General features: G+C 51.8%; 3 protein-coding genes and 1 non-coding gene across 4 annotated transcripts; 2 read left to right on the top strand and 2 right to left on the bottom strand.

The window, feature by feature from the left end:
• Window positions 1–1,213: 1,213 nt before the first annotated feature.
• On the bottom strand, window positions 1,214–2,454 carry LRP88_08541 (uncharacterized protein; the record flags this gene model as incomplete). The annotated part of the gene is made up of 4 exons (XM_083245044.1): window positions 1,214–1,425; window positions 1,473–1,789; window positions 2,021–2,181; window positions 2,242–2,454. The coding sequence occupies 4 exons, from the start codon at window positions 2,452–2,454 to the stop codon at window positions 1,214–1,216; spliced, it is 903 nt and encodes a 300-aa protein (XP_083099538.1).
• A 5,853-nt stretch (window positions 2,455–8,307) lies between these two features.
• On the bottom strand, window positions 8,308–9,141 carry LRP88_08540 (uncharacterized protein; the record flags this gene model as incomplete). The annotated part of the gene is made up of 1 exon (XM_083245043.1): window positions 8,308–9,141. The coding sequence occupies one exon, from the start codon at window positions 9,139–9,141 to the stop codon at window positions 8,308–8,310; it is 834 nt and encodes a 277-aa protein (XP_083099537.1).
• Window positions 9,142–10,273: 1,132 nt separating this feature from the next.
• Window positions 10,274–11,715, top strand: LRP88_08539 (uncharacterized protein; the record flags this gene model as incomplete). The annotated part of the gene is made up of 4 exons (XM_083245042.1): window positions 10,274–10,616; window positions 10,824–11,018; window positions 11,077–11,246; window positions 11,308–11,715. The coding sequence occupies 4 exons, from the start codon at window positions 10,274–10,276 to the stop codon at window positions 11,713–11,715; spliced, it is 1,116 nt and encodes a 371-aa protein (XP_083099536.1).
• A 136-nt stretch (window positions 11,716–11,851) lies between these two features.
• On the top strand, window positions 11,852–11,947 carry LRP88_08538. The gene has a single exon. It is a non-coding gene; the product is annotated as a tRNA-Glu (tRNA).
• The last annotated feature ends 6,346 nt before the right edge of the window (window positions 11,948–18,293 follow it).

Below are 18,293 nucleotides of genomic sequence, written 5' to 3'. Positions count from 1 at the left end.
AGAGGTGGCGCCAATCTAATATATTCACAAATCTGGGTTCAAGCATAGGCACAGCGATGAACATTTCACATGAGCTCGTGACATTTATAATCTCAAATCAATAATCCTCGTCTCTCCCAGTTACCCAGAACTCTTCACTGGCATGGCAGGAACCGCCTGTGGTGCTCCGATCCCAATCTGCCAGCTCATCCTTGTCCCAGAAATCTGTGCTGCTAAGATAGTCACCGCTTGTGATGCCACAACTCCCCTCTCCCCGCTCGTCCTTCACAATAGCCTCCACGCATACCTGTTTCGTCCTGGTCTGCTGATACTGGTCTAGCTCCCCTGTCTTCCTCTTCCTAGGCTTCTGGTCGGTGGCGCCGACAACGATGGCCCCTGGTACTGCGCCGCCATCGTGTGTATCCCGGACGTGGAGTATCCACTGGTCCAGGTTGGTGATGAGATCGTCGGTGCCCGACCGCCGGCATTCTAGACAGGGGAAGCTCGTATCAAAGTGGCCAAGCTAAGCGTGAGATCGCTTGAGATGCAAGCTAAACCCTCCAGCTGAGAAGGTCTTGTCGCAGAGTAAGCAGTGAGCTAGTCTTACGGGGCTGGGTGCATGGAGTCTACCATGGCACTGTTCAACGTGGTTGCTCCAGGCAGAAAGGCCGGCTACAACCAGCTATTTTTGTCCCGAGAACTCGCACTCGCGACAATAGAAAGGTCTCTGAAAGTCTTCGCTGTGCTCCAAGGTAATATATCTGGTCAGGCCGTTCTTCCGTGCGAAATTCCTATCATAGATCAAACACCTAGGTGTCATTAAATCTACTTTTAGTCTCGTCACTTCCGCATCCCTGGCATCTTGTGAAGGATCTCGATCTGGAGCCTGCCTCAAGTACCTGATAAGCTAGTCGGCAAACCTCTTCGCTAAGTCCTCTGCGAGAAACAGAGGTGATAAGTCTTTTGCTATCCTGCTGCTGTGTTCGTTCTGCTTCGGGCTAGGTCTCCTTGGTCTGCGTTCTTATAGATGGGTTATAGACTATCCTTTGCTTCTCAGGCGGTCGGCCGTCTCAAAGTATTCGTCGCGCCGTCGCATTATAAGCTCCTTCTCTAGCACCTTCTTGATATATTGGATCCTCGATTAAATCCTCTTTGCCTCTTTGCTGCTGCGGTTGGGAAGGCTATTTAGTTCTTTGCGCCATTGGGTGATGTCGTTCCGCGACTTAAATCCTTTCTAGTCCTCTTCGGAGATGTAGATCGGCGCGTAGCAGTCCCGTTTTGTGAACGACTGATGCAGTTTGGCGATTACCTCGTCGCAGCCTCCAGTCAATTCTTTGTAGGCCACCGTTATTAGACTGTGTCTCTGATCGACTGGGTTGTAGCTCTTCCGAAAGACCTCTTCCGTGTTACCCATGATGTAACTTCGAAGGGCAGGCTTAAGCGCACCTTGTCACAGTCAGAGTCATGTCAAGCCACGGAAGGATCATGCTCACCATTGAGGCGACCTCCAGCCCCCACTCTTATAGAGTAAGGCCGCAGCCCCTCCCGGAGCCCGGCCACCTCGAGAACTCGGTGCCATATTCTCCAGTATAGCTTGTAGTCGAGCGGAAAGACGGGTTGGTCCACGATGTCATCTTTCCACTTGAGTGGCACGTAGTCAATATGGTCCTCAAGCAAGCTCTTGGGGTACAACACCTCTTCACAAGATGTGAACTTTGTCGCGAAAGCACTATTGTAGATGGCCATCGCGATGATGTGAGAGAGAAGGTAGATAGACTTGACCGGGACCCGGGTGATGCCGAAGGTTAAACTACAGAGGTTAGCACGGTATACCGCTACCGCGAGTCGACACGAAGTACCTTGCGCTCTGGTCCCTTTTAATCTCATCCTCGTGCCGCTTCATATGTCGAACATGAACGCTTGCAACGGGCCGGACTTTCGTCGGGTCGGCAGGATCTCTCAGCCAGCCAACCTCGATGTCCTTGTAATTGACACGCCTCAAGCTCTCGTACCGCTAGCCGCCGATACCGCCGAGGATGACATTCCCTGAGAACGAGACTCGCTGGGAGGTTTGCAGAGGATGTCAGACGCTCTCTCCCAGGCGGTTTGAAGGACGAGCAGCAGATCCTCTTCCGTCGTCTCCTTTTTCACGAACTGCTGGCGTCGGGTCAGGCCGAGCCTATCAGCTAGTCCGGGAATCAACTTGAATCTCAGTCAGTCCAACGCCAAAGATCAACGGCAACTGCACCGGGTGAGTCTCACCTTCCCAGCCAGTCTAGCAGGGCCAGACTCGACACCGCCACGGGTCGAGTAGCGTAGTGTGAAGTGCTGCGCGTTTGCATTTGGTTGGTAGCGGAATCGCTTCAACACGTCATCATTCGCGACGCGAACCAGCGCAGACCATATGTCCTGCAGCGTTGACGCACTATTCACGTCTCTCTTGGTCTTGTACTCGTCAGGGCCCAAGCAAGGCATAGATGTTTCGGAGTTTAGGATGTATATCTCGAGGAAACTCTCGAATATCTTGACGGCGTCGTGCGAGCCGGCACATAACTGCAGCCACGTCTTATCACTGTCGAGCTCGCCAGCTTCGGCAAATCTGGGAGTGTTGATTAGCCAAAGACCCCGAGCTGGGTCGGCCGGGACAAACTCACTGAGTCTACTCCTTCTAGACTCTGTTCTGGAGCGCCAGGGTCTTCTTGTGTAAGCCCGCGCCTTTCTCCGGCGCCGGCTTGCTGCGGTTTCTCTCCAAGATCGCCTGGACGGCCTTACTGGAGTCTGCCCGGATTCGGGGTGTACCCCGTTTCCGAGGCTTCTGAGGTGGCAAGTTAGTCGGCTGGGCCATGACTTGAGACCGGGGATCACGCGTGGGCGGCTATTGCTATTATCGAGAAAGAAAACATAGAAGGCGCAAAAGGTGTAGAGAGGAGGGGAGAAATACAGGAGGGCAAGCAAAGGAGCGCAGCTCGATCATCTTAATTTTAGCACCACAGGGCCAGAACCTAGAATTAAGACACCTTCTTTCACGACATCCTAGGAAGAATGTGCTGAAGAGGAGGGGGCGTGCCTTTCCCCCTTCCTCCCCCCCCCCGGGAGCGCTTAAAGTGGTGGGCGGAGGGGTGGGCGCTGAAGCCCGTCCGCGACGGGAAGGCGGAGCATAAAAACGGTCGGCATCCTCGACGGCCGGCGCGCGTCTCCACCCGGAAACGGTGCGGAGGTGGGGACCGGTATCGGCGGGGACCAAAACGCCCCGGAGGGCCGAAAGTGGAGATGGGGAGCGGAGAAAACCCGGGACGCCTGATCCATGAGGCCGCGATGCAACAGCTGCCGGCTAAACGCCGGGACAGAAATGCCCAGAATGTCCGGAGTCCCGTCCGCTCTCCCATCGACAAGCCAGTGAGGGGCGGATTAGTAGTTGGGTCGGTGATGACTAGCGAATCCCGGCTGTTGTATGTTTTTTTTGCGTCTTGTTTCACTTTTTGCCAGTCTGCTCAACGTTGCTGCAAATCGGTGCAGCCATAATGCGTAGACTTGGCCTTGCAATTTCACGCCGCCCAATAGATACACCTGTGCCAGTTAGTCTACATAAAGTACATACTACTGAATGGCTGCGCTCTGCTCTGATGGGAAATTCCCTGTAAGTGTTGTGGGGAAGGTTGACTTAGCTTCCTGGCGGCGTTCATCTGTGACCTTCAGCCGTAGAGCCTCAACCAGCATAGGTCACCAGGCCATGATAGTATCCTCGCCCTACCTTTGCTCTCTGCACGAACTCGGTGTGCTGTCGCTCAACATTTAACATTGGATCGCTTCCGGGACAGTTCCGTTTCGAACCTCCCTGCACCCCGGACACTTCCCCGAACGGCCAGCCCCCTTCAAGGTCACAGCCTTCAATCAGATCGATGAATCGCTAGGAACTTCCGTTACTGCTTGCACGCCCTCTTCTCATTGTTACTGGGCGCCGCAGTACGATTATCGCTTTCCTTGGGTGCCATAGGAGCTCCAGAGCCGACCGGCTTCACCGAGCCGGGTGGGTGGTCGAAGCGTCACGAATGCCGGGCACCCTGCGCTCTCTGAATACCTAGGTAGGTACTTGCTACTCAACCTAGCATAGCGAGGGCAACAATTGCCGCAAGTCGTCTGGCAAGGATAAGCATCATGATACTGAGACGGCAAATCAGCGACGTCTAGGTGCAGCCGTCTCACCTTCTCGCCGCGGCGACCGGAAGACGGAAGGGCGCGCTTGTTTTTATTGTGCAACAGAGACTTGCTGCGATTACATGCGCCGGGAATGCAACGAGTCTTCCCCGGCGTCAATCTAGGGCTTCCGTTTGGTGTGGAAGCCGAGGAAGTAGGCAAGTTGCCAGCGGATGACTTGGAGCGTGTTCCGGCGCTTCACATTGGAGACGGGGAACCAAATACTTGCAGGTTCGGATGACGTGGAGTGGATCGGATGCTGCACTGGGCTGCCGGTCCGGGCTGCCGCTAAGGCGCCTACATAGTCTACTGCAAAGAAGGTGTATGGAAGGTCGCTGACCGCGTCGTCGAAGGTTTTCGGTGTGACACTGCCATTTATGGTAATCCGGTTTAATTGGATTGCCAGAAGTTATTCGATAATTGAAGCTACCTAACGTGACGGAATGTGTCGCTCGCTAATGCACATACTTCAAATATGACGACAAACAAGGAAAAAAGCGGGAATGAGGTAAAGACAGAAATGCGTCTCAGCGACGCTATACACCCAAAGGCAACACAGTATATTGTGAAAACCCCGTCATGACCTCCATGTCATGGACTAAGAAGCCGTGGAGGTGAGGTCCAACTTTGCGGGGCGGATCGTGCCTTGCTTGTGGTCGGAAAACTGGGCTCCGGCCTCAGCCAAGAGACTCTCGTGTAGAGGTGCAGTTTTGCTGTCGTGTGAGAGGGTGCAGTACAGAGGGTTGTCGAGGCTGATCCGGCACCGCGCACCAGGGACGTGGGAGGGGTCTTGGAGCGTTTCAGTGATAGGTCTCCCGCTCCCGCTGCACGTGTCGTTGAGGTACCGAAGCATTTGGGGGGATCTGCCCGTTTCCTGCTGTGGAGCCTCCGTGACCCTGGCACACTCCCGGGGGCTAACCCGCGTTAGGAGGCCCCACAAATTGACGAGTAGGGGAGCAGCTGGCTTACACGCTGTGCGACTGGCCCGGGCCGTTGCACTCGACCGAGCCGTGGTCAGCCTTGAATGAAGTGATTGACATCGTCGTTGGAAAGTTGTGAAGCTGATGGTGTTTTTATGTAGAAGAGCAGCTCTTAGGGAGCTTAGAGAGGTAAAAACAACGGTAGATTTGGGCAAAGAGGGATACACGGGCAAAGGATAAGCTGCAGCGCAGGTACCGGCCAGTATCTCCAGAGGGTACTGTAGGTACTCAAGTGCAGAGAAAGAGAGCAGCGCAAGGCACGAAGACGGGCAAAGGTATGTTTGGTGAAGGGCGTATTAAGCTCGTTTCGAATTGAAGTCGATGTCATAAGCAGAATCTAAGGAGAGCGAAGCTGGGTTTTATAACACATTTTCAAATGTCGAGAAGAAACCAGCCCATTGAGGGCGGAGTTGGACGGAGGGAGTTGTCTGAGTGAGTGAAGAGTGGAGAGTGAGTGGAGAGGGGTGCCCAGGCGCACAGCTGTGCTGTTCCATCCATGGCTGCCCCGCGAAACGCAATGATTGGTTGGTACCTGGGGGGACCGTCCACGTCCTTGGATTTTTTTTTCGATCCCGGATTCGGTTGCTGGTCCCTTCATCAGTGGATACGGCGCCACCGTTTGCTCAGACTGGAGAGTGAGCAGTGGGCGTACAGACAGACATCCATTACATACGGGCAGGCTGTTAGGGAGAATCTACAGGGGCCTCGCGCACTAGTAGAAATCATGAACCCGGAGCGTTTATTGGGTGCGTTGGTCGGTTATGCCTTTGCCGACTCTTCATCTTGTCCATCATTCGAGTTCTTGCGCTCGGCGACATTGGCAGAGAGGTAGTCACCAATCTCTCGCAAACAGCTCTCTAAGCTACCCATCCAGCGTTGGGCGAAACACCGAAAGGGTGAACCAAAAAAAAAAAAAAAAAAAGGAAGAGGAAATAGATAAATAAAGACGAGTACGCTATCCCTGTCTAGATTTGTGCATTCAAAAGTGTAGGACTCGAGGAACGGAGCTTTCAGCCCTTCTCGGCCGAACTCTCGGCCGAACTCTCGGCCGATAGGTCAGTCGGCCGAGAACTGATCACCAATGCCGGCTAGTTCCTTGTCCGAGATGGTGTTCGGCACAGCGACGTTAAGGGCTGCGCTAGCTATCGGATGCTGTGAAACGGCGTCTCGGCATGGTTTCGATACATGGAGGGGGTTTTGGAGCCGGGCGTTGACGGGTTCCGTGGGATCGTGGAGATGGAGCGACGATCTCGTTGCTGCTCCATCTTGGAGCTTATCATGTTGGCTGCGATTAATCCTTGTTTCGCATCAGTGTCAGGCCCAAGTTCTCATCATCCGCCAAGAACTCGACGTACTCGCTGTGCTTTCCATTGATAGATGGGCTTGAGCCATGAACTGCATCGACAGAAGACTTGGTCATGATGTGTTCGTTGAGGGCCTAGTGGGGAGATGGGGGCAGCCAGTCTCTCGAAGGAACTTGAAGACAACCCTGAAAGTTGATCAGGTAGGAATCATAGAATATAATAGAGATAGAGGGAGAAGAGTATCGAGTGGATGAGAACTATTTGTTTGGGGAAGGCGAGATTGCCTGCCATCGAGGGGAATCCGATACCCTATTTATACTGCTTCTGGTAGGAGTCAGGATGCATGGGTCTCTCCAACACGAAGGCCAAGTGCCAGTCAATGCTGAGGGAACAATAACTTGGAAGAAGTGCAAGTCTAGTGGGCGGGCAGATGAGCTAGTCTTCCCGCCGCGTTGCAGATGAAGGCGCCCGGGAGCTCAAGACTCAAACGAGAGCAACCCCCCTCGCGTGTGATCCATGTGGAGAAACCACTGCGGCACAATACCCTGCTGCCACGCGAGTGACAGGCATCAGGGATCCGTGACTGGGATAAGCTGGCTAGCTGGCTCTTCGAAACGGGATAGTGCGAACGACTGGGCCGCTTGACCCCTCAAGAATCGCGGGGTCCATCATGCGAGCTGTGCGAGCTGTAGGACTGGTCGATCTGTGCTCAGATTCCCTGCCCCTTGATGCAGCACGTGTGCCTTCCGCGCCCGTCAACGATGATGAGAGGTGAGAGAAGAGCGGACCACTCGGACATTGCACTGTACCTATATGGGAACGTAGTAATAGCTCTAAGGCAATGGTAGAGAACCCCGTGCTGTTACTGATGGATAAGAACTTGTTACTGTCTTGTTATTCCACCCCCACTGCCATCTAGATCTGCAATCTCACGTCTTCCGTCTCCTCGCCCCCCTGCCAGCCTTTTTTCAGCTATGCTACCTCTCGGCACGTGTGATTACTCTATCCCCAACGAAACCGGAGAGAGCGATGTGACATTGGGCCGTGCACGAGGCAGAGAGGCGTTGAAACTTGACAGATAGCATTAATCCTGGATCAGGATAAGGGGTTGACTCGTATCACACGGTGCCGGCGAACAGATAATGATGGACACAGGGCGAAACCCACGCTTCTCTGACCACCCTGCATTAGGCCCCAGGCCGCTTCAGCTATAACACACCCTTCTATGGATGCTCAAGAGCGGTATGTACGGGCGCATGCTGCAGGTTGAGGAGCACAGCGCTGACGTTCGAGAAGACTCATGGAACTGTGTGATCTGCTGCACCCCTGGACCCGGCAACAAAGGTTCCATGCATACTTCCATGCCGGCTGGCAAGCTGAACTGCGAGCTTTCGTTCTCCATGTCGGGTCGGGTTGCACAACACCGAGTGGCTGGGTCTCTCGCCCGCCCGCATACTTGCGTCTCTGGAAATGCACCCCCGGTAGCGGACGCATCAGCCTGCACATGGGATGGGAGAGTGTGCCTGCTGACACTGGCCGCGCGGCTACGCAAGTCAGTGTCCAATTGCTTTCCCCAAAGTCCTTGTTTACTATGCAGGTCTTTGAGGCCCGTCGTGTTCCTAAGCCTGCAAGTAACTACCTTCCGAATATGGATGAATGGCGCCAACCAGGCTGAGCGTTGTCATGCACTCCCTCCCGCACGAGCGGGGCTCACTCTCTGCTGCAATCACTCTTCAATCTCGGGATCCAATACGTCTATTTCATCTATCCGATATGCAATTGATGTCTCTTGCTTATGAAAGTCCCGCAGAAGCGACTCAAAAGCCTGCAGTATATCCGCCTTCATATCTTCAACATCCTCCACGCCACAGCTGACGCGGATCAGCCTGGGGTCTCTTCCCTCGTCGCTCATGGCACGCCACTCCATCAGGCTCTCGACACCACCAAGACTCGTCGCAATGCTGAAAGATGTACAGCCTGCTCGGAAGTCTCCGCGCGTGCTCTTCCTTGCTCATACAGATGGAAAAGACTGGCCCAAACCCTCCGGGCATCTGCTTCCGCAGCCACCCATTCTTGAGGTCTGCCTCTTGCAGGGACGCATGCTGTACCTTGTCGATCATCTTCCCGACTAGAGAGCCGGGCTTCTGGACCTCCTCGTGGAGCCAAGACACGAGCTTCTCGGCAGTTTGGGACTGCTTGATCACACGAAGGTGAAGGGTTCGCAGCGATCGGATATCGAGCCAGCCCTCGAAGCTACCCACGATTGATCCCATCACTCTGCGATCCTGATACAGGGTCTCTACCCACTCCTTTCGGTCTTTATGCACGGCCAGAACGCCACAGAGCATATCAGAATGGCCTTCAATGTGCTTGGTACCGCTATGCATGACGGTGTCGACACCATACTGGAGAGGATCCTGCAGAGACGGAGGTGCAAAGGTCGCATCAACTGAGATGTAAGCCCCAGCCTGACGGGCTTTTGCTACATAATATTTCAGGTTGCGAGCTTCCCCAGTGGGATTGAGTGGCGTCTCAATGTGCAGAAGATCCCCACGCCCGAGCTGATCCAGATCCTCCAGAGTCAGCTTCTCGACCCTTGTCACTCTGCGCTGGAGTTTGATGCTTCGGTGAACGCCGTGGTAGCCCTCGCCGATAAAGATGCGCTTGGGCGTCTGGAGGGTCATGATGGCGTGGAACGAGCAAGGTCACTCGAGTATATCACAACACCAGCGCCTCCAAAGAGATTGTGCAAGACTGTCTCGAAGCGGTTGAGTTGGGGGCAGTGTAACGTGAGTAGATGTGGGAGTCGAATGGTGCATTCGGCTGCAATCAGTCAGCTAGGCTCCGAAGAAATAGGTTCAAGATGGCAACTCACGTCCTTGTTCTGCATAGGTATCAACTGTTCAGGGTCTCGGCGGTATCGACAGTTGAATGCGACTTGCATGGGGGAGCGATGGCACGATGAGGGCTTGAGAAGTCATCGGCATGGATTGCCCTGGTGGCCATGCCCATCTTCAGCAAGGCCTTGTGAAGGGCCTGCACCGTCAGGACAAAGTTTTTAGACGTTGTGTCTTCCTGAACTGATCCCATGATGTCTGAGTCTTGAGCTGGGTTGGATCTTGGTGCTTTTGCTCCAGAACCGCTTGGAGATCTCGAACAGGGAGCCCCTTTATCACTTACAGACTCTGGAAGTGTCCCTCACACGAGCAAGACTCATTCAGGGAACCATTACGTGTGGGCTAATCGCTAATCTTCCGTGTAATCGCAAAACCTTCAATTAGACGCCGTCCCCCCAACAATAGGACGCTCCTCAAGGCGCGGCTAGACCAAGCAAGGTGACCCTACCAGCACTATCAGGCCGTGTAGACAACACCCTTCGCGGGGTAACAGGAAATCGCCGTCGGCCAAGACTTAGAGGTCCCAATGGCATCACGATCCGAAATCTCCAAGCTCATCTCGATCGTGCATCCGCGGAGCGTCCTCGAATGAGAGCCCACTCCCTCTGCTTCCCCGGAGATGAGGAAACTCAGATCCTGGGGTATCCGCGACTCAGTCTGTTCCTATCAGCACCTTCCTTTTCATCTTCTACGTCGGATATCGCTGGCGAAAGTCGGCATCACGGAGGTGTCACATGGAACCCTGGATTTACCCCAGACTCCTTGGCCAGAAGGCTGCTGAGTATTTGGCCACTTGGACAGCTCCCGTTTTGAGTGTTAGAGATCATCCCAAGTTCTCTTGCTTGGATTAGACCTGCAATTGGAAACACCAATCTTGTCTAGCATCCTCGACTTCTCTCTCTGACTCTTCCCCCCGATTATGGCTTCCAAGGCCAACCAGATGGAAGCGGGCGAAAAGTCCGTCGCCTACGACGCCCGAAGTAACTCACCAGATGTTGCTGCAGACACCATGACCACTCGCGAAGCCGCCATTGCGAATGCGCCCCTGGACATGTCGGAGCTCGAGGACATGAGCAAAGGCCTGCACTCGCGTCACCTGCAGATGATGGCTCTCGCCGGAGCCACTAGGACTGGTCTATTCCTTGGCTTCGGACTTGCCGTTACTCAAGCCGGACCGATTAGAGAGTTTCTTGGATACACGCTCATCGGCTTCTCGGCTGCTGGCGCTGTCCTCGCTGTTGCTGAGATGGCGGCCCTTGTCCGTTGAGTGGAGACATCGTGAGATATGCCGAGGTCTTTGTCGACCCGGTCTTGTCGTTTTCCAATGGCTGGAACCTGGTTTACAAGGGCCTCATCTTTATCCCCACCGAAGTCGTTGCCGCTGCGGTTCTGATGTCGTTCTGGGTTGAGGTGAACAACGCTGTGGTACGCATCCCCCTTGAGATTTGGAATTGTGGTTACTTAGTAAGATCTACACTGGATTACCATCTTTGGACTTTTGATGGCCCTTACCAACTGCTTGTTTGTTAGAATTTTTGGTGAGCTCGAGTTCAGATTTGCCCTGCTCAAAATTGCTTTCATCTTTATCGTCAACATCATGGCGGTTGCTATCATTGCTGGTGGACGCCGCAATGGCGAAGCTCTTGGGCTCAGATACTGGAAAGGTTTGTGATTATTTACTGTGGTCTATAACTCCAGATGCTAATCAAAGTTTCGCTATAGACACGCCCCTTTGTGAACTACATGGGCATTCAAGGATCTCTGGACGGTTCTTAGGATTCTACACCACCTTTACGAACGCTCCTCGCGCCTTCTCGGGAATTGGAAACATCTCCCTGGCCGCTACGGAGTCCGCAAATGCTCGAAGAGTGATTCCTCAGGCTGCCAAGCGAGTCTTTTGGCGAATCCTCATCTTCTACAGCTTGACCATGTTCTTGGTCGGCCTGGTTGCAGGATCTCCTGTCTATTGCGATCCTGGTCAACTGGACAGTCATCTTAACAACCTACCTACGTTTCTTCTACGGCTGCAAGAAACAGGGCATCGACCGCAACGAGCTGCCCTACAAGTCTCCCTTCCAGCTATATTTCAGCTGGGCCTGCGTCAGCCTGTTCATCCTCGTCCTCACCACGTCCGGATGGCAGAACTTTTTCCATGGTCACTGGAATACCAAGTCCTTTATGTCATCTTATTTCAACATCCCGTTCGTCCTGATCTTGTACTTTGGATTCAGGTTTTACAACAAGACCAAGATCATTCTTGATGAGATCCCTATCCGCGCGTTGCTGGACATTGCAAACGCTGATCCACCGCCCCCTCTGAAACCGAAGAAGGAAATCCGGAAGCTCGACTTTCTCTGGTAGAGCAGTCACTTGGGACTTGTATTTGGACCTGGATATTGGATTTGGGGTATGGATGTTCTCTTCGAAATCACTAGCTAACTGTCGATGCTGTAAGTCATGGTCACTATTTGCAAATCTTGATTTCAACCAATTACCATCCGGTATGGTGTAGTGGCTAACATTTCGCGCTCTCATCAACTCAGTTGAGAGATCCTCAACCGCGGAGCCCAGGGTTCGATTCCCTGTACCGGAGATGTTTTCTTTTTGCTCTTAGCTTCGAAACTTGAAGCAGCTATTCGCTGTGGAGCATCTATCGACAAATAACAAGGCTTTTGTCTATCTTTCTTTTGTCGGATGATGAGAGCTTGCTTAATCTTAATGGAGTGTATCTAGACAACGATGAGGTTGATGGGCTCAGAGCAAGGGATCAATGATACACCAGGGACTTCGGAAACGTTTCTCTGCCTCGTCGTCAACTGGAACGCCCCAATTCATCCCTAACCTGTGTATCGTGGCAAGAGACGTTCTGCAAAACCGCACTTAGGGACTAACGTTTATTTTTACTGAGAGGCTAATAAGGGACCTATTACGGCGAGGATGGATTGCGTCAGTTAACTCTCGGTTAGCTCCTCATTGCTGCTGCTCTCCGAGCTGCTATAAAGTGAAACCTCCATCTTGTGGGTTATCATTTGATTTTAGGATGGCTTGGCGAGGTTGAATCATGCTGATAACAGGGAATCATGGAAGCGATGGTCTTGGGCAGCGCCTTGTCTAGTCCCTTGTCCTTGTGACCCTACCACACAGCTTCCTCTGTGCCCTGTTCTGCACATGCTAAGCCTTGATCTCATGGCTGAGATTATCCACACAGAAAGGGAGCCAATCATGCCACGATCCGGCAACAACCCAGAGATGGACAAAGTTGCGGTGTTTAACTGTAAGTGCATGGACGATGAGTATGCAACGTGCTAACATAATAGTAGTGTCGTATCAATGATCTTTGGACGCCTTAGCATGAAGGCAGGCTGGCTATATTATGCTGTCCCACTGCCCGTGATGATAGATGATGACTTTCTAGACACGCAAGCGAACCCCGCCGCAGTTCGTCCTAATGGCAGAACCACCGAAGTTGCCTTCTTTGTTAAATCTCGAGCTTTATAGTATCGTCAACGGCTCCCTTCTTCAGCTGTACATGGGTCCTAAAGAGAGAAAAGTAAAGGAAAACGATTTCCGAACTTCTATACTCTAGCCCGTTCCATATCCCAGCAGCTCAGTTGTGCACACACAAGTACGGATGAAGACTTTTCTCTTCCAACGGCAGCGTATCATCATGCAAGCGCGGTGAGTGATGTGATTTTTCTTGCTAATTCTCTGAAGAACTGACAGAATCAAAAGACATCTTCATGCGAGAATGCTGGTTCTCAGACTAATAGATGCCGAGTTCTACCTCAAGCAGGCGAAATTAAAGGATCTTCAAGAACACCTGCGGATAGACGTGAGTGTGTCACAAAAGCTCATAGAAGATTGTTTCGTTCTATGCTTTGAAGCTGCGCATGAGACTATCAGTATATTTCAACAAAATTTGGACCTTGACACAGTGACGGGCCCAGTTCCTGCATGGTGGTCTGATGTATTGTGTAAGAAGACCATCCCAGGACATGAGGAGCTCAGTCACTCAAATAATCTAGTCATGTATACTGCAGCGACAGCTCTTCTAGTTGAGCGGCTCAGGCCTACGGACCCGAGCGCTTCAATACCTGAGCCGCGGCATGCCAATACTCCTTGAAACCAAGCCATTTACCTATTGAGGGCATATTCGCGAGTAGGAGAGTCAGCTGAACGTTGCGTGGCGGCTCTAGAAATTCTTTCATCCAAGATCAAGGGCCAGTCCAGATCTGAGGAAGAAGTGGACGAAGAGCTGTCACTCGGGGAAATACGAGAGGTCATGTTCCAATATGGTATGGGAGCCTTAGGGGATATAGGAGACCCTCGGTTGCTCTTGATTTTGAAGGGATGGACTTTAACGTCAACGAAATGCTTTGGCTCAACTCTTCTGCGGCCGATATATTGTTCTAGTATCAACCTTTGGAGACACAAATTCGATGATATGCGAGAGTAAGAAACCGTTCTATATGAAAGACATGACACAACATGGCCCCTCAGACAAGAGTGATGGTGTGCTCAAACCGAGTCTCGTCATCGATCCACATTGGTCTGACAGGTGTAGATCCATACGAGAGATAGGATTCATTCCACGCCAGGAGTCCAAGCCCCAACCGGCGAAACCGAGTGAGAGTCTCATCGGCTGGTTCCAGCATCAAGAGCATTTTGGCAGGCTGCGACTTGTTGAGATGGTAGCTGCTCCATGCTTGATTCTTCTCGCAGCTATAACCCAGCAAATCGAAGGCGTAATAGTCCTCTCGTGATTCGTAGCTTTTGCGGTCCCAGAAAGGATGCAGTGAGAGTGGTCCCTTGCCTCCATTAATAGAGAAGTCCCTGAGAAGGTGTGAGGGATATAGAGATCCCTTGAGTGTGAGAGAGCCCGAGACCTGCAAAGAGTTCTCGTCGACCTTGGCGTCCGTTGAAACTAGTGCTGCGAGCGGGATGATGCCTTCGTGCGTCTCTGGCCTGGGAGCGAAGCGAAACGACACGTCAGTTGGTTGAGATACCCACGTCCATGTAGGCAAAACAACCTCTTCCACGTCAGATGGTTTGACATTCCAACATATATTTTGAAGCAAATTCTCTCCCATCATGATCCCTCCTAGGCATGTGCTTTGGAGCTGCTTCTCCATATATCTCAAGAATCCGAGGAAAGCTGGTAGACGTTCGGAAGGTTTAGATAGTCTCAGCTTGGAGTATCTCTCGACCTGCTTCATCCAGAAAGTGGACAAGCCAGAAGAACCCCCTTGAAGCAGCCTATTTCTTGCCTCTTGCCACTCACTTGTTCTCAGTGAACTAATCGGGGTAGGATCTGCTTCTGTTGCGTGCCTACAAGGGCACTCCCAGTGCAGCATCCCGTCCCCAAAGTGTAATATCCTGCGGCTGAAGAGATGCTCCTGGAATGCCCAGACTTGCGAATGAATCGGGCACTCCCTCACAACAGACCGCTCGACCAGCCACCTTCGTGATAAGGTACGGCATCGATTGACGCCAACCTTGAAATACTCACGGTTCTTCTTGCATCTCCATACTTCTGTAGGCACTAAGGATAGTGACCGGGTAGATCGAGGGCAAAATAGTCTATCCGAAGTACTATTTGCAACCAAGCTGGAGATGGTCAACTCGGCCTGTGAGAATATCTCGGGGATTCTTTGAACATGATAACTCCAGTCTCGGCTGTCATCTTGAATAATGCAGAGGGCCTCAATCCAGATGTATTCAATTCCTAAGCCTCTGGTTGCCAGGATAGCCTCTTGGAAAAGGGTTGGAAGTTTCTCGAGCGGAATCTCTTTCATATGCGTCCCAAGATTGGCTTGTGTCGTTTGAGCCGCGATGTCTGACGACTCTCTGCAGTAAGATAACGTAGTATATGGCATCGTGTCAGTCACGCCTTCGATAAGGACGATATGATCCAGGCCATCTCCGACTCGCAATAATCTCAACGGGTACTCTTTCTCAGGGGTCTGCAAGTCCTTTGGATATTGTTGACAAACTGAATGTTGCGGTGACGACCTGCAATTTTTAAGCCAGGCTCTTGCCGTATAGAAGGCTTGTTCCGAGCCAGTTCCGAGAAGCTCCTCGTCATGAGTAACTTTGATATTAGAGATGATGTCCTCATCTTGTTCCGAGACCCGGAACCGCTCATACAACTGTCCGCATTGAACCTCTATGTCATCAGACACATGGAGGAGGACAGCGTTGCTGGTTTCCTGAGTCTCAGTTTCTATGCAGACATCTTTGGTCCCCGATGAGGAGGGTTCCCCTTTAACTGGCCCCATTTGCGTTCGTGCGTGGTCCAGAGTGTCCGCCATGAGATTGCAAAGAGGGCAACCGTTGGACGCAGACGCTTCCAGTTGCTGCCAGTTCTCATTAACTTGAAAATCAAATATTGGGCTATAGCTGCCCTTGATCGAGTGGTGGCGTAGCAGTGACTGAAACTTGGAGCAGCGATTGCAAAGGTTTTCTCGACTTTCCTGGCTCTTTGACGCAGCCATTCTGTGAAGAGGGTCGAGGAATCTTTCAATCATACTCTCGGCTGTTTGAAGAATAATTGCTGAAGGAGCTGAACTGTCATTATGTGGATAGTCAACCCGAGACATGATAAAACAGTACACTGGATATAGCTCAGGTGGCGGGACGAGCAGTCTGCTGGTTGAAACCGCAAGGAGTTTCTTTGAAGAGTTTCTCTCATCGGGTAGTGGCGGTATTGCTGCTGACGATGGTGATAGTCGAAGACCATGAGACATTAGAAGGGCCATTACTCGCGAGTTCCCGGCCAGTAGAGCAAGATCCAAGAGATTCCATCCATCCGAGGAAAGCCAGGAGCAGTCTGCCCCATTTTCCAGAAGTAAACGCATCAGGGAAAGGTTTCCAGCCCTCATGGCAATGTGGATAGGTAAAATACCTGCAGAGCCATCGGCTCTGATCCAGTTATTAAGGCGGAGTTTGTTGTGAATGGTGGGAGCATTTGCGTCAGCTCCATGGTTGAGCAAGAAGGAGATCGCATCCTGACGATCCTCAAAGAGGGCCTCATGAAGTGGTGTCTGGCCGTGGAAGTTGTATATGTCCGGGTTTGCGCCTGCTTGAAGAATCAACTCTGCCGTTTCGAAGTCCTTGTGAACTAGAGCCTGATGCAGTGGCGTGTTCCGAAAGAACCAAAGAGGGCCCGGTGGCAGACGAGGAATGTTGATGCAGCACCCGTATGGAGGTCCCATGTTGGGCAAAGGGGGGTCCATCTCGCTTTGAGCCCAGGTAATATTCATGTTGATGCCATTCTGTAGACCTAGTCTGATTTTCTTGGCAAAGAGCTTCTTGTTGGACTGCCAAAACTCATCTGGCCCGTCTTGGTACTCACATCCGACTGCCGCCAATAAGCTGTGAGCTGTTGGTACCAGAGGATTTGTTGAAACGGGAGAAATTCCTGGCGCTGAAGAAGCTGCTTGAGTAGATGAAGCCGTAGCGGATGGCCTGGAGCGCTTGGAGCCTCGTAAGAGATTGAAAAACTCGAACGGTACATCCCCGTGTTTCCGATGCTCCTCCTGTAGCATCCTGAAATCGGATACAATATCATCAAGTACCTTTTCCATCGCGAAAGAGGTTTGTGAAGACATTCCCAAGAGGCAAATGGTGCCGTTTGATGCCGAGGGCGTTGTATGAAGATGAGAAATGAGAGGAGGATGGAGTGCGCGTTCTTTTTGTAACTGATAGAGGTGGTGTCCTTGTACAATACAGGCAAGCATTGCGATCCGTGGTGCCTTCCTTGTGGCGGGGGTTGCAGAAAGCGAGTGGTCTGGGCATCTCCAACATTAATTCATGGAGAGACTCGACGCCCTTGAAAAGAATCGGAGGGCTTGAAAATACTCCTGCAACGGTAACTGGAAAAGGCAGACATTACTCACATTTCGATCGAACAAGTAATCAGCTTGCCCTTTCTGAATTACGCTTCATGGTACCACCGTAAAGTATCATGAACACGCCATTGTTGGTTGTTGGCTGTGATGAAACATCCGCGTTTGAGGCGGAGCGCGAGAGCCGGGGTATCCTGGAAGGATATGAAGTCCTAGAATAACCGGGTTAGACAAAAGATGGAAATGAGGCAATGTCCGAGAGAAAGGAAATTCGCCTACCTGGTATCAAAGATAAAGAACGGATGAAGGACTCTCTCGTCGTAGTGGTAATTCTGGGTCAAGCCATTCAGTTGGGTATTAATATGCGGCTCGAGTAACACGGACATGTTGTGAAATGGCCTCACTCACCTTAGATAACCTTTCTTTTCAAGTCTTGATACCTGTTGTTCCTCTGCTGATGAAAATAAAGTTGGAGCATGTGAATAGGCGCAATATCTGGTTCGTTCTTCAACATATTGGCTTTCAAACTATGTATATGAGAAAGAAACTTGGAAAAATTCAAAAAGAGAAAATGTAACGGACCATAAACCCCGGGCCTGCCAAGTGACTTCATAATCTCATCTAAAAGGTAAAAGAGAATAAAAAGTCTTTACAAGAAGTGTAGAAAGTATGAGCGAAACCTCGGCATCCTCTCTATTTGAGAAACAAATAAACTCCGAACACACGCCCCCTCCATAATCAATACATTTGCAAGACATCCTGTGTCTTGTATCGCTTTCTTGTGCGTTTCTCATGTCGTACCGGTCGTTTCAATGTCGTCTGGCACAATATTCTGTCTGTGGGCTTCTGCAGTGCCACGTCATGTGTGTCATTTCTTCTGTCGTTCAACATGGGAGAGTCACTGTTCGCCTCTCTCAGATATGCGGGTGATCCGGATGCGCAGTCCTCATGTGCCGATCAAAGTTGTCTTTGCGGCTGTAGACATGCCCAGACATAGCTTTGCGGCAGCCTTCTACTTTGCATTGGTAGCCCTCGCCCTTGCGGTGCGTTCTCATGTGCCTTGTCAGGTCCTTCTGTGTGGCAAATGCCTTG

The sequence above is a fragment of the Fusarium phalaenopsidis genome (assembly GCF_050370095.1).
Source record: "Fusarium phalaenopsidis strain FUZ10S chromosome Unknown contig_32302, whole genome shotgun sequence".
NCBI classification, from domain to species: Eukaryota; Fungi; Ascomycota; class Sordariomycetes; order Hypocreales; family Nectriaceae; genus Fusarium; species Fusarium phalaenopsidis.
This window is presented reverse-complemented; position numbering and strand designations above follow the sequence as displayed.